The following is a 17,882-nucleotide window of genomic DNA, read 5'->3' as shown; positions in this document are numbered from 1 at the left end:
CGAGAATCGAGATTACAGACGCGTTACGGTGGGTCATGTGACCTACTGAAGCTCCAGCGTGACCCCTACAGCACGGACTGCTCACACTGCGTTCTTATAGCCTGAGATCCATCAGAAAAATCCAAAATGTATATATGAATAAATATGAAATATGAATAAATATTATATATATAACCAACATAAAACATTGTAAGGAATAAATGTTTTGAGTTTATTAATAGGAACATAATTTACAAGTATTTTGCTGAAGGAAAAGGCAAACTGAAGCAGAAAACTTATACAACAATAATAACAAACAATTATTTGGAAACAATACAGCCAGCACATGCCAATCAATCCTAGAAGGCGGAGCATGGTTTAATCAGGCAGCTGATCATTTAGATGAATCCTCAGAAAACATGAAGGCTGTATTTATTTTTCTAACACATTTTGAAGAAACAGCATGTACTGAGAGTGAGAGCATCATTTGGATGATTGACTCAGACTTTTGGACCCGACGTGCCACTTAATGAACAAACCTCCCAGACCTCCCATGAAGAGAAGGAATTTAACTGCTAGCGCTATCCCAAGCAGCAGCAGGACAGTTAGAGCATCATCCCTGCTGCTGTGGTTCTTGGACATTTCTGGACTCGGGTGCAGAATGTAGACCGTCGCCTGGTCATTGCCGAGAGGGTTGGACGCGGTACAGGTGTATTGCCCCCCCGGCTGGATGTCCAGGAGCTGGCTGGTGGTTCTGTGGCGATCCGGAGCTTCCTGTGGGAGTGGGGCTGCTTCGCTCTCCGAGTCGAGAACTTCGTCTAAACCCGTCCACTGGACATCAGGTAACGGAGATCCCTGGACATGACACAGGGCTTTGAGTCCTGTGTCTACGCTGCCCGCTATGGACAGGCTTAAAATCCGTGGTGGAGCTGGACATAAACAACAAATACACATTAACCCAAAGCAAACAGAATTGACACACGCTGAGCTAAGACACTTTTTATATAGACCTCTGGAGAGGCTGCTAACTTTACCTTTAACTTTATCAGGATAGCTACCTTAATATTAGATTATATTTATCGATAACTAGTTAGCTGGTAAAAAAATGTTGACTGAAGCAGAACTTCACTTCTACATAACTAGAGCTACCAGTTTTATGAAGAACTGGGTCACTTCAACACTGCTCAGGATATAGAAAAAATAAATCTCTATGAGAACCTGGGCTGAGTTCTTGTTACCTTCCACTCGGAGCCGTGTGCCCATTTTGTTCTCGTAGCTGCCATGTGGTTGGTCAGGCAGCTCCACACCACAGTAGTAGCGGCCGTTGTCCTGCAGGGCAGTGCTGCTGATACGCAGAGTCAGGTCATGCTCTCGGTGGTTTCCCTCCAGCCGGTATCGCTGGTCCTGGTCTGGTCCGGTCTCGCACTGCTGGCTGCCGTTGAGGCTGGAGCAGCGGAAGAGCACGGTGCTGGTGCGCGTGTGGCCCAGGCGCCAGACCACGTTCATGGAGGAGTGCAGGGTGTGTGTTGGGTGTGTGAAGGAGCAGGGCAGCACTGCAGGATAACCCTCAATAGTTCGCACCTCTGGAGAAACCTGAATGGACCAGGTGTCAACGTAGGCCGATAAAGCTAGCGATGAAGGAAAAGAAACGTAAATACTAAGTTTGCAAAGATACTTTTGTTTTATAAAGCTAACAAATGAACGTATGGACATTTGAAAACTTGCTAATCAGAGTTAGTAGCGCATTTATTCCACTCATGTACAGGACACACAGAAGAAATAAAAAACATTCATCCTTCATTCTTGTATAGGAAACCATTACAGGTGTCTGTGGATTCCGGGTGGTTTAGTAATGGTTAGTAATGGTTAATAATGATTAGTAATGGTTAGTAATGGTTAATAATGATTAGTAAAGATTAGTAATGGTTAGTAATGGCTAGTAATGAAGAGTTTCCATTACATAAATTCCATTAAGCCACATTGTTTACACACACATTTAACATCAGGAATCACTAACATTAAGTAGAACACATGCTAAACCAATGGAATTTGCCATTAATAACCATTACTAACCATGTCATGGAAAACAAACAAAAAGCACAGATCCTGTATATAACTAACATGAACATCTTTCTAGATATAACTTACAAATGAGTTCTTTAGGATTAGTAAAGTTATAAATCTAAAGGATCTGGATTAGTTCTTTCAGGAACAATGAGTTGAACGGAAACCATCAGGAAGAGAATGCTTTTTCCCCAGCAGATTACAGGAGAATAACTCTAATCACCTGATCTCATTTACTGGACACTTACTGATCCACCTGATCCACACGATCAGCATCTTACGGTTGAATTAAAATTGTTCTTACCCGAGAAGCCCATCATGAGCAGCGCGATGGTGAGCCGCAGGACATCCATGGCCGAGTCGCACGCTTCCTCTAGCGGCTGGAAAGAAGTGTTCAGACTTTAAGCACAGACAGTCAACATCTCTGACTCAGAGTCACACCACACACACATCCAGACTACACACTGAGTCTTCATCCAGTGCTTAAACACCTTTATGTTGAAGTTCTTCTTGTCATGGAGCCACACTTTTAAGCTTGAGTTACTATTATTATTATTATTATTATTATTATTATTATTATTATGCATTATTTTTTGTATTATTCCTGAAACTCATCAGAGAACAGGACTGAGATATTTTTAGACATCTTCTGTGTAAGTGCTTGATGATTAAAACCGGAGTAAAAAAACTGCTGAACAGTGAATTAAAATTATAATGCAGACAGACAGACAGAGAGACAGACAAATGGAAACTACAATCATTGCTTCAAGGTTAATCAAAAAAAAAATCTGTACATGAGATACATATAGAACTATTACAATATTTACATAGAAATATCCAGATATAATATGGAACATGTTTTTGTTTTATAAGTACTTGGGGTCAACAGTCCAGGGTAATGGAGAGTGTGGGAAAGAGGTAAAGAAGCGAGTGCAGGCAGGTTGGAATGGGTGGAGAAAGGTGTCGGGAGTTCTGTGTGGTAGAAAAATATCAGAGAGAATCAAGGGGAAGGTGTACAGGACGGTGGTGAGACCGGCCATGCTGTATGGTTTAGAGGCAGAGGTGAGACCGGAGTCAGAGCTGGAGGTTTTTTTTTCAGGTAGCAGAGCTGAAGATGTTGAGGTTCTCTTGTGACACCATATTTCTACATAAAATAATAAAAGAGCTCATGAAGTCAGTGGTGGTGTGAGTAAACGTTCTGAGCACAAACACACAGCATTACAGCTTTACTCAATCATGGTTTTTTTCTCCAAAACAAATGCTTTTTACGCACTGAATTTGTGTCTACGGTTTGAACTGGTCATCACATTTACAGCTCGCATTCTGTGGTTTCTGCCCTGGAGACACTTGGACAGGATCTTGGTCCACTCCATGCAGAGATTTCTGAGGAAGGATCGTTTGGATTTCAGATCTCCACTCCCTATGTTAGTGTACTAAAATACTGACATGATATGATATGTCTAGACTCTTACGTCTCACACTTTCACTCTCAGACTTTCTGGACTCGACTCTATTTGTAGTGCGCTTGAGCGTCTGTCCATTAAAGAGCTATTTCACATTCGGCTTCCGACATCTTACACACGATTGAGAGATAAAGTGCACCAGATGTATGTGTTTAATAGGGAGACGTGTGATGTTCATATACCTAATAAAGGAACTCTGAGCTCCAGCTGTCTGGAGTAGAACTTTGGTTTTTATTTAAGGTCCTGTCTAATGACCGACACTGCAGAGTGACCAGACACAACAAATGGTTACAGGACACCATGTTTGGGGCATTCTACATTCTGATTGGTCAGAAGGTGTTGATTAATGTCCTACACCAGCAGCTCTGACAGTAGTGCAGCTGGACATCACAGGACCTTTAACGGTCAGAGAGTTTTTCGAACATCTTCAGGACATAAGATTTTACACTTTATTTGCAGCTTATTGGCTGTTTTTGTTGACTTATTAATAGTAATTTTTCAGAGTACTCTTAATGTGTGACATAGTGAACCAGAATGAGGACTTATTTTTTGATATCGACTTCAAATCACTTTTGTAAATCACTCTGGAATCCACTGATCAAACTTCACCTCAGGTTTAGCATTAGCCTTTTCTTCAACAACGCTATATATCCTATCGCGCATGCGCAACAACAACAACAAAAAAACCGGACACGCCATTAGCTTTTAGCACTTTTCTTGGCCATATTAGGGTATAAAATAGACGTACTTTATTTACTTTTAGTCCCAAAGGAGGTGAAATTCTGTGTGACTGAGCACTGATTTTAACTTTTTTTATTCAGAAAAGACATTTTATGCCACTGCGCAGCTGCACCTCAGCTACTCTCACGCACTAAAAATATTTCCACTAATGGAATGCCCTGACTGAAAGAGTCCAGTGTTTGCGATGTGGCGTAAAACCCCGCCTTCATCTTTATGGTTGTGTTCCAAACATCTCCATATGGGAAACATAGTGCACTATGTAGTACCCTACGCAGAGTATTAGAGGCGTTTAATAGTATTACGAGTGTAGGCTACTTGCGCTTGATTGTATGAAGCGGTTTGGTCAGTAGCCAGAGTCACGCCCAAAGGAATTAGAGCAAAAACTCTGGTGTAGAGCGGAGTATCCGCATTTATACAGACACAGCGCTTACAGTACACACACACACACACACACACACACACGCGCGCGCGCACACACTGGACTCCGCATAAGAAAGACACTCAACATTCATTTTTTTTACATAAGTAAAAATGTCGCACAGAGTTGTTACGACAACCTCCACGACCACAAGCTCGTCAAATGGAGGATGTTTAGATTCCGGTTATTGTCGATCTTTTCAAGGATTATTAAAAATCGCCCAAATGGTAAGGAAATGATCTTATTATTCTATTTATCATTCATTTATTTCCCTGATCACCTTATTTTAGTCGTTTAAAGCATTACAAAGGAGACACCAGTGTCACATGTTGAAATTTTCATCTGTGTCTATAAGACGTTTCCCAGCTTTAAAGCTGCAGTGTGTAATCTATTCAGACTTTTTTTTATTCTGGACCGGAAATACTCATATCAGTGTAAAGGCTCGTTAGAAATATTTTCATGTATAAGACAGTGATTGTTTGGATCTCACTTCATATTTGTTTCTCATTTCAAGCTTCACTTGACATTTTTCTGGCCCAGAAATGATCCCCCTCCCCCGATCTCACAGTAGAGCTGTAGAACTGCGGTGTTTTAGAGTTGACTGATGGCTGGTTAGAACCCCTCTTGTATATATAAAGTAGCCTTTTAAGCCTTTAAAGAAGCCATCAGCATTAGCTGGACAGTCGGAGTCCTCGTCTCAGAGCTGTTCCGATCTGAAATCATCGTGAAGATCACTTTAGATCATGAAGATCACTGAGAGCAGTGAGAGAGCACAAACCAGCGCATGTTTGAAACTGGCTACCATGACCCTCACACCATGGTGAAGAACAAGCCACAAATGCCCACCTCAGTTGCTGACCACATGGACAGGGCTTTACGTCCTAATCGGACGTTAGTCACAGCTACAGTGGTGTCTAATCAGATGTCATCAGAGGGTCACCACAGTCATGTGGAGAGGTTTTGTAATGAAGGCTTGTTCAGTTTTAACCTTCGCGATAAGTTTCAGGTCATGAACATTTTCAACAGGAAAGAGGTAACCATAGCAACGGTCGTAAAATTCTAGACCGCTGAGGCGAGCAGGAAGTGAGCTCGGGGATGAGAAGGTTCAATAGGCGATCTTAACCTGGCTCACAGAGCATGACTTTAGTTCATTTCACACCAAAGTAATGAGATTTTATCTTTATTTACTGAGTGTGTATTTACTGTGTGTGTGTGTGTGAGAACAGGTGACCCTGTTGATCGCCTTCCTGTGTGTCCACTGCTCGTCCAAATTGACAGATCACGATGCCTTTCGCTACTTTGAGGTGGTCACGTTATGGTTCCTCTTCGCCATCCTCTTCTTCTTCCTCTTGTACATGTTCCGGCTGCAGGCCCGACTCCCCTGCATCTACTGGGCTCTGACGGTGAGTGGACATTTCTGCGGTCAGGTCAGTGGTGCGTTTTCGTTTTCAGAAGTCTTACCGCTCAGTGTGTATTTATCTGAATGCTGCAGGAGTTCTTCCACTACGTCTTGGGCACCATCCTGGTCTTCATCGCCTCCATCATCGTGGCAGTGAAGAACCACAACATCTCCTCCTACGTGGCCGGCTCTGTGAGTGACCGCTTATTGTAACTCGGTGATTTCTTTCTTTCTGAATCAGGAGGTTTCTCTTCATCCTGCAGACAGAGATCAGATTATATATATGGTTTTATTGATATACTTCTACAGAGCTTTTCTACACACACTTCACTTCTGTTCCTTCACTTCCATAGAATCAGAGAGATAAAAAACATAAATAATAAAAACTGGCTTTCTTCAGAAAACAAATTCTCTCTCTCTCTCTCTCTCTCTCTCTCTCTATTTATCTCTCTGTCTCTCTCTGTCTCTCTCATCTATCTTTCTCTCTCTCTCTCTCTCTCTCTCTCTCTCAGACAAAAATCTCACAGTTATTATTAAATATCAATAATGGATAATAATTTAATAACTAATAACTAATAACTGACTCCAGATGTAGTTCTGAGAAAAGCAGAAACAGGAAGACAATGTCAAAATGAAATCTAGGGTTGTGGTTAAAAAAAGCAGGAAACACAAACACACACACACACACATACACACACACACACACACACACACAGTAACTGACCAATCAGGTGTGCTCTGTGTCATCACCACTTCTGGTTTCTGGTTTCCTCCTGCTTTATCAGCAGTGTTGAGGAGGACACACTGCACGCACGCAAACAAACAAACAAATAATTAAACAGTTAAACCCAGAGTTCATTCACCTCGTCTACATATTTTGGCCTTTTAGATGGAATTGTGTAGCTAAATATTATTATTATTATTATTATTATTATTATTATTATTATTATTATTATTATTATTATTATTGTTATTATTAGTTAACAGCAGTATAACTGTGAGTCGGATCACCTTCACCTTCACTTCCGTGTGCTCCTGCTCACTCGTGTGCTCGTTGTTTCAGTTCTCCAAATTTATGGAATTTTGTTCAAAAAGTTTAATTTTAACGATTAAATCAGAATAAAATTCGTGTTTTTAAACCATACTGGGATCGTAGCTCACATAAATATTTACATATCTTTTATATACATATTTACGTATAAAAACTTCACTGGAGTATTTTAGGTAAGAGATCTCCGTCACCGACACCCCTAACCCTAACCGCCCCCCCCCCTCCGGATCCTGTACGTCAGAGAAGTGTGGTGAAGGTTAAGTGTGGGTGTTTAGTAACAGTTTTCTTATCTTACCTTGATCTGTTTCAGGTTTTTGGATTTATCACAACGTTTCTCCTCGTCATCAGTTTACTGACCTCCAACAAAGTGGTGTGTGGCTCTCAGCAAACCAGTGAGTCTCCTCCTGACCATTATTCCTGTTCTGTAGACACGTGGCGGTTTAGACACTGAAGTATTATTACATTTATATAACGACTCTATGACTCTCTATAACACACAGATATGACATTTAAACCCGAAAGTGAAAGTGAAAACCTTTACTCCTCACCACATCCTGACCATCTGCTTTTCTTTCTGTTCTGTTTTTTTTTTTTAATATTTTTTAATATTTTTTTTCTTTCCTTTCCTTTTTTTATATTTTCTTTTCTTTTTTAATATGTTTTTGTATTTTCCTTCCTTTTTTTATACTTTTTTCTTTTCTTTATAGATGTGTACAGGTGTGTATAGGTGTATACAGATGTGTATAGGTGTGTATAGGTGTATGTAGATGTGTATAGGTGTGTATAGGTGTATGTAGATGTGTATAGGTGTGTATAGGTGTATGTAGATGTGTATAGGTGTGTATAGGTGTATATAGATGTGTATAGGTGTATGTAGATGTGTATAGGTGTATGTAGATGTGTATAGATGTGTATAGGTGTATATAGATGTGTATAGGTGTATGTAGATGTGTATAGGTGTATGTAGATGTGTATAGATGTGTATAGGTGTATATAGATGTGTATAGGTGTGTATAGGTGTATATAGATGTGTATAGGTGTATATAGATGTGTATAGATGTGTACAGGTGTGTATAGGTGTATATAGATGTGTATAGATGTGTGTATAGGTGTATGTAGATGTGTATAGGTGTGTATAGGTGTGTATAGGTGTATGTAGATGTGTATAGGTGTATATAGATGTGTATAGGTGTATATAGATGTGTATAGGTGTATATAGATGTGTATAGGTGTATGTAGATGTGTATAGGTGTATATAGATGTGTATAGGTGTATATAGATGTGTATAGGTGTATGTAGATGTGTATAGGTGTATATAGATGTGTATAGGTGTATATAGATGTGTATAGGTGTGTATAGGTGTATGTAGATGTGTATAGGTGTATGTAGATGTGTATAGGTGTATATAGATGTGTATAGGTGTGTGTATAGGTGTATATAGATGTGTATAGGTGTATGTAGATGTGTATAGATGTGTATAGGTGTGTGTATAGGTGTGTATAGGTGTATGTAGATGTGTATAGGTGTATGTAGATGTGTATAGATGTGTATAGGTGTATATAGATGTGTATAGGTGTGTATAGGTGTATATAGATGTGTATAGGTGTATATAGATGTGTATAGATGTGTACAGGTGTGTATAGGTGTATATAGATGTGTATAGATGTGTGTATAGGTGTATGTAGATGTGTATAGGTGTGTATAGGTGTGTATAGGTGTATGTAGATGTGTATAGGTGTATATAGATGTGTATAGGTGTATATAGATGTGTATAGGTGTATATAGATGTGTATAGGTGTATGTAGATGTGTATAGGTGTATATAGATGTGTATAGGTGTATATAGATGTGTATAGGTGTATATAGATGTGTATAGGTGTGTATAGGTGTGTATAGGTGTATGTAGATGTGTATAGGTGTATGTAGATGTGTATAGGTGTATATAGATGTGTATAGGTGTGTGTATAGGTGTATATAGATGTGTATAGGTGTATGTAGATGTGTATAGATGTGTATAGGTGTGTGTATAGGTGTGTATAGGTGTATGTAGATGTGTATAGGTGTATGTAGATGTGTATAGATGTGTATAGGTGTATATAGATGTGTATAGGTGTGTATAGGTGTATATAGATGTGTATAGGTGTATATAGATGTGTATAGATGTGTACAGGTGTGTATAGGTGTATATAGATGTGTATAGATGTGTGTATAGGTGTATGTAGATGTGTATAGGTGTGTATAGGTGTGTATAGGTGTATGTAGATGTGTATAGGTGTATATAGATGTGTATAGGTGTATATAGATGTGTATAGGTGTATATAGATGTGTATAGGTGTATGTAGATGTGTATAGGTGTATATAGATGTGTATAGGTGTATATAGATGTGTATAGGTGTATGTAGATGTGTATAGGTGTATATAGATGTGTATAGGTGTATATAGATGTGTATAGGTGTGTATAGGTGTGTATAGGTGTATGTAGATGTGTATAGGTGTATGTAGATGTGTATAGGTGTATATAGATGTGTATAGGTGTGTGTATAGGTGTATATAGATGTGTATAGGTGTGTGTATAGGTGTATATAGATGTGTATAGGTGTGTATAGGTGTATGTAGATGTGTATAGGTGTATATAGGTGTGTATAGGTGTATATAGATGTGTATAGGTGTGTGTATAGGTGTGTGTATAGGTGTATGTAGATGTGTATAGGTGTATATAGATGTGTATAGGTGTATATAGATGTGTATAGGTGTGTGTATAGGTGTATATAGATGTGTATAGGTGTGTGTATAGGTGTATATAGATGTGTATAGGTGTATATAGATGTGTATAGGTGTGTGTATAGGTGTATATAGATGTGTATAGGTGTGTGTATAGGTGTGTGTATAGGTGTATGTAGATGTGTATAGGTGTATATAGATGTGTATAGGTGTATATAGATGTGTATAGGTGTGTGTATAGGTGTATATAGCTGTGTATTGGTGTGTGTATAGGTGTATATAGATGTGTATAGGTGTGTGTATAGGTGTGTATAGATGTGTACAGGTGTGTATAGGTGTATATAGATGTGTATAGGTGTGTGTATAGGTGTATATAGATGTGTATAGGTGTGTGTATAGGTGTGTATAGATGTGTACAGGTGTGTACAGGTGTGTATAGGTGTGTACAGGTGTATATAGATGTGTACAGGTTTGTATAGGTGTGTATAGATGTGTACAGGTGTATATAGGTGTGTACAGATGTGTATAGGTGTGTGTATAGGTGTATATAGATGTGTACAGGTGTATATAGATGTGTATAGGTGTGTGTATAGATGTGTATAGGTGTGTGTATAGGTGTATATAGATGTGTATAGGTGTGTGTATAGGTGTATATAGATGTGTATAGGTGTATATAGATGTGTACAGGTGTATATAGGTGTGTACAGGTGTATATAGATGTGTATAGGTGTGTGTATAGATGTGTACAGGTGTATATAGATGTGTATAGGTGTATATAGATGTGTATAGGTGTATATAGATGTGTATAGGTGTATATAGATGTGTATAGGTGTGTGTATAGGTGTATATAGATGTGTATAGGTGTGTGTATAGGTGTATATAGATGTGTACAGGTGTGTATAGGTGTATATAGATGTGTATAGGTGTGTGTATAGGTGTATATAGATGTGTATAGGTGTATATAGATGTGTATAGGTGTGTGTATAGGTGTATATAGATGTGTATAGGTGTGTGTATAGGTGTATATAGATGTGTATAGGTGTATATAGATGTGTATAGGTGTGTATAGGTGTATATAGATGTGTACAGGTGTGTATAGGTGTATATAGATGTGTATAGGTGTGTGTATAGGTGTATATAGATGTGTATAGGTGTGTGTATAGGTGTGTATAGGTGTATATAGATGTGTACAGGTGTGTATAGGTGTATATAGATGTGTACAGGTGTGTATAGGTGTATATAGATGTGTATAGGTGTGTGTATAGGTGTATATAGATGTGTATAGGTGTGTGTATAGGTGTATATAGATGTGTATAGGTGTGTGTATAACTGTATATAGATGTGTACAGGTGTGTATAGATGTGTATAGGTGTGTGTATAGGTGTATATAGATGTGTATAGGTGTGTGTATAGGTGTATATAGATGTGTATAGGTGTGTGTATAGGTGTATATAGATGTGTATAGGTGTATATAGATGTGTATAGGTGTGTGTATAACTGTATATAGATGTGTACAGGTGTGTATAGGTGTATATAGATGTGTATAGGTGTGTGTATAGGTGTATATAGATGTGTATAGGTGTATATAGATGTGTATAGGTGTATATAGATGTGTATAGGTGTGTGTATAACTGTATATAGATGTGTACAGGTGTGTATAGGTGTATATAGATGTGTATAGGTGTGTGTATAGGTGTATATAGATGTGTATAGGTGTATATAGATGTGTATAGGTGTATATAGATGTGTATAGGTGTGTGTATAACTGTATATAGATGTGTACAGGTGTGTATAGATGTGTATAGGTGTGTGTATAGGTGTATATAGATGTGTATAGGTGTGTGTATAGGTGTATATAGATGTGTATAGGTGTGTGTATAGGTGTATATAGATGTGTATAGGTGTGTGTATAGGTGTGTATAGATGTGTATTGGTGTGTGTATAGGTGTGTATATAGATGTGTATAGGTGTATATAGATGTGTATAGGTGTGTGTATAACTGTATATAGATGTGTACAGGTGTGTATAGGTGTATATAGATGTGTATAGGTGTGTGTATAGGTGTGTATAGATGTGTATTGGTGTGTGTATAGGTGTGTATATAGATGTGTATAGGTGTATATAGATGTGTATAGGTGTGTGTATAACTGTATATAGATGTGTACAGGTGTGTATAGGTGTATATAGATGTGTATAGGTGTATATAGATGTGTATAGGTGTGTGTATAACTGTATATAGATGTGTATAGGTATGTGTATAGGTGTATATAGATGTGTATAGGTGTGTGTATAGGTGTATATAGATGTGTATAGGTGTGTGTATAGGTGTATATAGATGTGTATAGGTGTGTGTATAGGTGTGTATAGATGTGTATTGGTGTGTGTATAGGTGTATATAGATGTGTATAGGTGTGTGTATAGGTGTATATAGATGTGTATAGGTGTGTGTATAGGTGTATGTAGATGTGTATAGGTGTATATAGATGTGTATAGGTGTGTGTATAGGTGTGTATAGATGTGTATAGGTGTGTGTATAGGTGTGTATAGATGTGTATAGGTGTGTGTATAGGTGTGTGTATAGATGTGTATAGGTGTGTGTATAGGTGTGTATAGATGTGTACAGGTGTGTATAGGTGTATATAGATGTGTATAGGTGTGTGTATAGGTGTGTATAGATGTGTATAGGTGTGTGTATAGGTGTGTATAGATGTGTATAGGTGTGTGTATAGGTGTGTATAGATGTGTACAGGTGTGTATAGGTGTATATAGATGTGTATAGGTGTGTGTATAGGTGTATATAGATGTGTATAGGTGTGTGTATAGGTGTGTATAGATGTGTATAGGTGTGTGTATAGGTGTGTATAGATGTGTACAGGTGTGTATAGGTGTATATAGATGTGTATAGGTGTGTGTATAGGTGTATATAGATGTGTATAGGTGTGTGTATAGGTGTGTATAGATGTGTACAGGTGTGTATAGATGTGTACAGGTGTGTATAGGTGTGTATAGGTGTGTATAGATGTGTACAGGTGTGTATAGGTGTGTATAGATGTGTACAGGTGTGTATAGGTGTATATAGATGTGTATAGGTGTGTGTATAGGTGTGTATAGATGTGTACAGGTGTGTGTATAGGTGTGTATAGATGTGTACAGGTGTGTATAGGTGTATATAGATGTGTATAGGTGTGTGTATAGGTGTATATAGATGTGTATAGGTGTGTGTATAGGTGTGTACAGGATACAGATATGTACAGGCTAGAGGTGTGTATTGGCTACGTGTGTGTACAGGTGTGTACATGCTACAGATGTGTATAGGCTACAGGTGTGTAAAGGCTATGGGTATGTACAGGTGTGTATAGGTGTGTACAGGCTACAAGTGTGTACAGGATACAGGTGTGTACAGATGTGTACAGGTGTGTTTGTCAGTACAGACAGAGTTTGGGGATAATGGTATCTTACAGTGTGAATCTCTCAGTGGATTTAATTCCACAGTGAGGTTTTTTTGATGAATTTTTGTAAATAATCTGTTTATTATTGATTTAATTTGCGTTCTTCTGTTCCTCTGTTCTTCTGATCTGCAGGTATTTCTGTGTAAGGAGATCCACTCCAGACTCACCTGAGGGAATGAATAAATGTGATGTTTTCTGTCTGGAGTTCCTCGGCTGACCTGAGAGCCCGAAGGCCCGAGGGCCCGAGAGCCCAGAGCCGACCTGAATGCTGCAGTTTATACGATTTGACTCCTTTTCCTTCACCCTTCATTCACACCCGCAGGAAACATGGACATGTGGCGGACACTGCTGTTGTGTCCTGTGGGCGTGGCCTGTGGGCGTGGCAGAATGTCGATTTATTCAATATTAAAGTTCCAGTTCACAGCCCAGTATTTTCTAGAGTTTTAAGTCTTATTCCCTGCAGCCTTGAGGTGGGCTTCAACAGGATCAAACTTTTTATAACCTTTATACCAAAGAGTGTTCCTTTATTTATTTTTTATAGAGCTGATGAGAAATTTTTGCGTAAATTTAGCAGTTTAGAGTTTAAAGTGTCGATACGGAGCGACTCAATTATTAACCTTTCATTATGTAAATTTACTCCATTTGTAAACTCTCTCTCTCTCTCTGTCTGTCTCTCTGTCTGTCTGTCTCTCTCTCTCTGTCTGTCTCTCCCTCTGTCTGTCTGTCTCTCTCTCTGTCTGTTTGTCTCTCTCTCTCTCTCAGTATTGATGGTATTTTTGCGAAAGCAAAAAAACAAGTGTAATAAAAATGGATCTGTCCACAGAGTGTTGTGTCGTTTTTTTTTGCTCTAATTCATCCCAAAGGTGGGGTTGAGGTCAGGACTCTGTGCAGGCCAGTCAGGTTCCTCACTCATCCATGTCTTTATGGAGCTTGCTTTGGTCACTGGTGTGGAGTCATGTTGGGACAGGAAGGGGTCATCCCCAAACTGTTCCCACAAAGAGCATGAAAATGTCTTGGTATGAAGCTGAAGCATTACGGAATCCGAGCCCAACCCCTGAAAAACAACACCTGGGTTTGATGATCTGGAGGGGTGTCCCAAAACTTTTGGCAAAATAGTGTAAAATGTTTTAAAGTGATGTGTTGTAATGTCTGTAGTAATGTTGTGTTTAAAGCTGCTTTATATCTCAGAGATTGTACACTACAGACTGGTTTAGACCGGTTAAAGGGTTAAAGAGAAACACTGGAGCTGCTGAGTGTGTGTCAGTGTGGCGCGGTGTGACAGGGTGCGACTCCACAACAGCTGGAAAACAGCCGAGTCCACAGGAAGAGCAGAGCAGAAGAAAGGAAGCTGATGATTCAGTGCCAAAAAACATGCTAATGAATCCTCAGGAAAGTTCGTGTTTCTCTGCTGGACACTACTCACCCTCAATGGACACTCCTTACCCTCACTGGACACTCCTTACCCTCACTGGACACTCCTCACCCTCACTGGACACTCCTCACCCTCACTGGACACTACTCACCCTCACTGGACACTCCTCACCCTTACTGGACACTCCTCACTCTCACTGGACACTACTCACCCTCACTGGACACTACTCACCCTTACTGGACACTACTCACCCTCACTGGACACTCCTTACCCTCACTGGACACTCCTCACCCTCACTGGACACTACTCACCCTCACTGGACACTCCTCACCCTTACTGGACACTACTCACCCTCACTGGACACTCCTTACCCTCACTGGACACTCCTCACCCTCACTGGACACTACTCACCCTCACTGGACACTCCTCAACCTTACTGGACACTACTCACCCTCACTGGACACTCCTTACCCTCACTGGACACTCCTCTGTCCAGACTGATGAATAAGACCAGTGTTTCTTTCTGAATCACTTCTGTTCAAGTCAGGTAAACAAGTTCTAACTAATCTAACTAATCATGGAATCTTACAGCCACCAGTTCAAGTGTGTGTGCGAGTGTGTGTGTGTGCGAGTGTGTGTGTGCGAGTGTGTGTGTGCGCGAGTGTGTGTGTGTGTGTGCGAGTGTGTGCGTGTGTGCGAGTGTGTGTGTGTGTGTGCGAGTGTGTGTGTGTGCGAGTATGTGTGTGTGTTTGCGAGTGTGTGTGTGTGTGAGTATGTGTGTGTGCGAGTATGTGTGTGTGTGCGAGTGTGTGTGCGACTATGTGTGTGTGTGCGAGTGTGTGTGTGTGTGCAAGTATGTGTGTGTGTGTGAGTGTGTGTGTGTGTGCGAGTATGTGTGTGTGTGCGGTTGTGTGAGTATGTACACTATATTGCCAAAAGTATTCGCTCACCCATCCAAATAATCAGAATCAGGTGTTCCAATCACTTCCATGGCCACAGGTGTATAAAATCAAGCACCTAGGCATGCAGACTGTTTTTACAAACATTTGTGAAAGACTGGGTCGCTCTCAGGAGCTCAGTGAATTCCAGCGTGGAACTGTGATAGGATGCCACCTGTGCAACAAATCCAGTCGTGAAATTTCCTCGCTCCTAAATATTCCACAGTCAACTGTCAGCTGTATTATAAGAACGTGGAAGTGTTTGGGAACGACAGCAACTCAGCCACGAAGTGGTAGGCCACGTAAACTGACGGAGCGGGGTCAGCGGATGCTGAGGCGCATAGTGCGAAGAGGTCACCAACTTTCTGCAGAGTCCATCGCTACAGACCTCCAAACTTCATGTGGCCTTCAGATGAGCTCAAGAACAGTGTGCAGAGAGCTTCATGGAATGGGTTTCCATGGCCGAGCAGCTGCATCCAAGCCATACATCACCAAGTGCAATGCAAAGCGTCGGATGCAGTGGTGTAAAGCACGCCGCCACTGGACTCTAGAGCAGTGGAGACGCGTTCTCTGGAGTGACGAATCGCGCTTCTCCATCTGGCAATCTGATGGACGAGTCTGGGTTTGGCGGTTGCCAGGAGAACGGTACTTGTCTGACTGCATTGTGCCAAGTGTAAAGTTTGGTGGAGGGGGGATTATGGTGTGGGGTTGTTTTTCAGGAGCTGGGCTTGGCCCCTTAGTTCCAGTGAAAGGAACTCTGAATGCTTCAGCATACCAAGACATTTTGGACAATTCCATGCTCCCCACTTTGTGGGAACAGTTTGGAGCTGGCCCCTTCCTCTTCCAACATGACTGTGCACCAGTGACCAAAGCAAGGTCCATAAAGACATGGATGACAGAGTCTGGTGTGGAGGAACTTGACTGGCCTGCACAGAGTCCTGACCTCAACCTGATAGAACACCTTTGGGATGAATTAGAGCGGAGACTGAGAGCCAGGCCTTCTCGTCCAACATCAGTGTGTGACCTCACAAATGTGCTTCTGGAAGAATGGTCAAAAATTCCCATAAACACACTCCTAAACCTTGTGGACAGCCTTCCCAGAAGAGTTGAAGCTGTTATAGCTACAAAGGGTGGACCGACGTCATATTGAACCCTATGGATTAGGAATGGGATGTCACTTAAGTTCATATGCGAGTCAAGGCAGGTGAGAGAATACTTTTGGCAATATAGTGTATGTGTGTGTGTGTGTGTGCGTACGTGCGTGTGTGTGTGTGCGGTTGTGTGAGTATGTACGTGCGTGTGTGTGTGCGTGCGAGTGTGTGTGTGTGTGTGTGCGAGTGTGTGTGTGTGATTAAAAAAGGAAAGGAATTAGTAAAATAGCTGTGTGTTGTGAAAGTGTGGATGGAGGAGGAACAGAGGAACAAGAGAACAAGAGAATAGAGGAACAGGAGAACAGAGGAACAAGAGAATAGAGGAACAGGAGAACAGAGGAACAAGAGAATAGAGGAACAGGAGAACAGAGGAACAAGAGAATAGAGGAACAGGAGAACAGAGGAACATGAGAACAAGAGAATAGAGGAACAGGAGAACAGAGGAACAAGAGAATAGAGGAACAGGAGAACAGAGGAACATGAGAACAAGAGAATAGAGGAACAGGAGAACAGAGGAACAAGAGAATAGAGGAACAGGAGAACAGAGGAACATGAGAACAAGAGAATAGAGGAACAGGAGAACAGAGGAACAAGAGAATAGAGGAACAGGAGAACAGAGGAACATGAGAACAGGAGAATAGAGGAACAGGAGAACAGAGGAACAGGAGAACAGGAGAACAGAGGAACATGAGAACAGGAGAATAGAGGAACAGGAGAACAGAGGAACAAGAGAACAAGAGAATAGAGGAACAGGAGAACAGGAGAACAGAGGAACATGAGAACAGGAGAATAGAGGAACAGCAGAACAGATGAACAAGAGAACAGAGGAACAGAGGAACATGAGAACAGGAGAATAGAGGAACAGCAGAACAGATGAACAAGAGAACAGAGGAACAAGAGAACAGGAGAACAGAGGAACAAGAGAACAGAGGAACAAGAGATCAGGAGAACAGAGGAACAAGAGAACAGGAGAATAGAGGAACAGGAGAACAGAGGAACATGAGAACAGATGAACAAGAGAACAGGAGAACAGAGGAACATGAGAACAGAGGAACAAGAGAACAGAGGAACAGGAGCACAGAGGAACAAGAGAACAGAGGAACAGGAGCACAGAGGAACAAAAGAACAGAGGAACAG

General features: G+C 40.6%; 2 protein-coding genes across 2 annotated transcripts; one reads left to right on the top strand and one right to left on the bottom strand.

Annotated features, from left to right (window-relative positions):
* Positions 1-213: 213 nt before the first annotated feature.
* On the bottom strand, positions 214-4,613 carry si:dkey-11p23.7 (V-set and Ig domain-containing protein). The gene is made up of 4 exons (XM_058376510.1): positions 4,255-4,613; positions 2,348-2,423; positions 1,218-1,607; positions 214-908 (listed from the first exon to the last, which is right to left on the bottom strand). The coding sequence occupies exons 2-4, from the start codon at positions 2,394-2,396 to the stop codon at positions 463-465; spliced, it is 885 nt and encodes a 294-aa protein (XP_058232493.1). The 5' UTR covers positions 2,397-2,423; positions 4,255-4,613; the 3' UTR covers positions 214-462.
* A 23-nt stretch (positions 4,614-4,636) lies between these two features.
* cmtm7 (CKLF-like MARVEL transmembrane domain containing 7) lies at positions 4,637-14,108 on the top strand. The gene is made up of 5 exons (XM_058376514.1): positions 4,637-4,892; positions 5,892-6,068; positions 6,158-6,256; positions 7,426-7,507; positions 13,417-14,108. Exons 1-5 carry the CDS (start codon positions 4,779-4,781, stop codon positions 13,428-13,430), a joined length of 486 nt encoding a protein of 161 aa, XP_058232497.1. The 5' UTR covers positions 4,637-4,778; the 3' UTR covers positions 13,431-14,108.
* The last annotated feature ends 3,774 nt before the right edge of the window (positions 14,109-17,882 follow it).

The sequence above is a fragment of the Hemibagrus wyckioides genome, linkage group LG23, assembly GCF_019097595.1.
Source record: "Hemibagrus wyckioides isolate EC202008001 linkage group LG23, SWU_Hwy_1.0, whole genome shotgun sequence".
Taxonomy (NCBI): Eukaryota; Metazoa; Chordata; class Actinopteri; order Siluriformes; family Bagridae; genus Hemibagrus; species Hemibagrus wyckioides.
Note: the sequence above shows the minus strand (reverse complement) of the source record. Positions and strands in the feature narration are given on the sequence as shown.